Source organism: Trachymyrmex septentrionalis, unplaced genomic scaffold, assembly GCF_001594115.1.
Source record: "Trachymyrmex septentrionalis isolate Tsep2-gDNA-1 unplaced genomic scaffold, Tsep1.0 scaffold87, whole genome shotgun sequence".
NCBI classification, from domain to species: Eukaryota; Metazoa; Arthropoda; class Insecta; order Hymenoptera; family Formicidae; genus Trachymyrmex; species Trachymyrmex septentrionalis.
The window spans coordinates 2,129,971-2,132,441 of record NW_017306059.1 but is presented as its reverse complement, the minus strand read 5'-3'; the positions used below and the strand labels follow the sequence as shown (position 1 = coordinate 2,132,441).

Sequence of the window (2,471 nt, the reverse complement as noted above, 5' to 3'; positions counted from 1 at the left end):
TTGCGTTTTATATCTGAAGAGGGCTCAATCTTGTAGCCGAAACTTGTTATATTTTTACACATGTTTATACATTTACACATTTATATATGCCGTTCCGTATTTGCGCATGTATCGTCGCATAATAATTTAATTAATTAAATGTTTTGTTTTTCTCTTTGTAATCTACTGACTCTTCTTTCGCCGTGTATTTGTTTGTTTATTTACGTTTAATTATTAGTTATAAATCATTATTTTTTTATAAGATAACATAATTTTTATATAATTTTTATGTGATGTTACAGGTATGACATCCATGTATTTTGCAAAGGGGATTATAATAGTTGCAAAATTTGGATAGATCAGGTTTCTTTAGTAGTTCTTTGTGGTAATGTTGGTGCAGAGCTCGGTGCTCAGCTTGTAGAATACATTATACAAGGAGGCAAACTCTTAGCGTTATGCTCTGACATGTTACATATTTTGCTACCATCGTTTAAGACTGCCGAAGTACGTGAGAATGAACTCGTACACTTTTCATATGGTAAATGGAAACAAGTGCGTATGATGCATCACATTTTTTGCTATCATGCATCCCCCGTACGTACTCGTTTTTCTCAAGATCACGAAGATACAAGGTAATATTTTCATTGTATTAATAAAATAAAATATTATACATTATATTATCGTAAAAAGAAAAATATTAGACTAAAATAAATCTGGAAAAAATATCGCAATTATATCCAATTATATATGTTATATTTTAGGACGTCCGCATTGAATACTCCAACGTCAACTAGTGTTAAGGACAAAAAGGGAAATTTACATTCGTTTGATGTAAAAGTATTAGGCAGAGAAGAAACATGGCACAGTCCAAGCATATTACTCGCAACTTTGCCTAATAGTGGTGGTAAAGTGGTGTTCTCTCAAATTCATTTAGAGATAGATCCAATGAAATACGTATATGAGGGAGATAAATTTAACGAGCTAAAAAAAAGTAATACTGCTCGGTTGGAAATAATCAGCGATCTACTGAGTACACATTTAGGATTGGATGTAAATCGTGATTTAAGTCAAGTATCAGATAAAAAATCTATGCGGTATACTCCAGGTTACTTTTTAGGCAAATTTGAGGTACATAAATATATCAAGAATGAACAATCCTAATAATAATTATACAATTAGCAATAAAATGCCATGATTTATTAATAACTATATTTAAAAAATAAATGATTTTATTAAGACTGTTAATGTAATAAATACTGAGTAAGAATAATCAAGCCTATAATGGTCGAAGCTAGATCTTTAATGCTTAAATAATTTAAATGTAAATTACATATATATATATATATATATATATATATATATATATATACTATATATGCATATATATTTTAATTATTTATATATATATACTATATATGCATATATATCATATAAATTTATTTAAAGTTTTTCGGCACATTAATATTCTTCTAATATAATACAGGATTGAACACCAAAATTTGTTTGTCAATTTAATTTAATTTGTGATATTATTCCAATAGTTTAATTGCGTTTGTAAGTCCGGAAAATCAATTCGGCGCGCAGTTTAAATAACTACAAATATGATATATATATATATTTGTACATATATATATTTTACATTTGAATTATATATATATATATGTGTACACACTATATAATTATTTAAGTATTAAAGATCTAGCTTTGACCATTATAGATTTGATTATTCTTACTCAATATTTATACGTATTTCATTATATATTTGCAGATGAAGATGAAGCTGCTTGAAAAACTGAAGAATAGAATGGATAAAAATAACATATTAAAAATGTCAGACATAGAAATTCAATTTTGCGCAAATAACGATGATGCGCACTCACCATCTGCTAAGTTTCTCCCTATTATGATGCATATGTGCCCGCCTAATTTCTCGACTGTAGATTATTTTGAAGTAAATTCTCTTTTAAACATTAGCAGATTGTACATATTTAGAGATTCACTTAAGTTCAAAGCGCTACATATAATTTAAAGTTTAAAAAAATAATTTTTTTTATTTTTATCATATTTTGATATAAATTCAAAATTTATTTTTACAGAATCTGTGTACAAAAGAATTGGGCCGCTTAGTGATATACGCCGATATTTTGACTTCATCTATGCATGTGAGTAATGCCCGATTACAACACGGACTGGCAGTTATTCCACGGCAACAAATACACGGACGAGGTATTATTTTTCATTTTTGATTATATGCAGAAATAGTATGACTGCGTTATTTCCAGGGCGATATAATAATAAATGGCTCAGTCCAAATGGTTGTGCCATGTTTACTTTACAAGTACACATTTCTATAATGTCGAGTCTCGGTCGTTATGTCTCGCTTCTTCAACATGTTGCTGCTGTAGCACTTGTATCAGCTGTAAGATCTATTAAAGGATATGAGGTATTTTTATATTTTTCTATTATAAATTATAATTTAATCTTTATAAAAA

The 2,471-nt window shown here is 28.2% G+C and overlaps 1 protein-coding gene across 6 annotated transcripts in view; it reads left to right on the top strand.

Moving 5' to 3' along the window:
• The window catches only part of LOC108755264 (biotin--protein ligase), an 11,232-nt gene that overhangs the window by 3,422 nt on the left and 5,339 nt on the right, over positions 1-2,471 (top strand). For all 6 annotated transcript variants that reach the window (XM_018498174.1, XM_018498175.1, XM_018498171.1 and 3 more), the window contains 5 exons: positions 282-611; positions 741-1,107; positions 1,748-1,930; positions 2,076-2,205; positions 2,262-2,422. In XM_018498174.1, the coding sequence (XP_018353676.1) occupies positions 282-611; positions 741-1,107; positions 1,748-1,930; positions 2,076-2,205; positions 2,262-2,422 (1,171 nt within the window). The remainder of the gene's footprint in view (positions 1-281; positions 612-740; positions 1,108-1,747; positions 1,931-2,075; positions 2,206-2,261; positions 2,423-2,471) is intronic.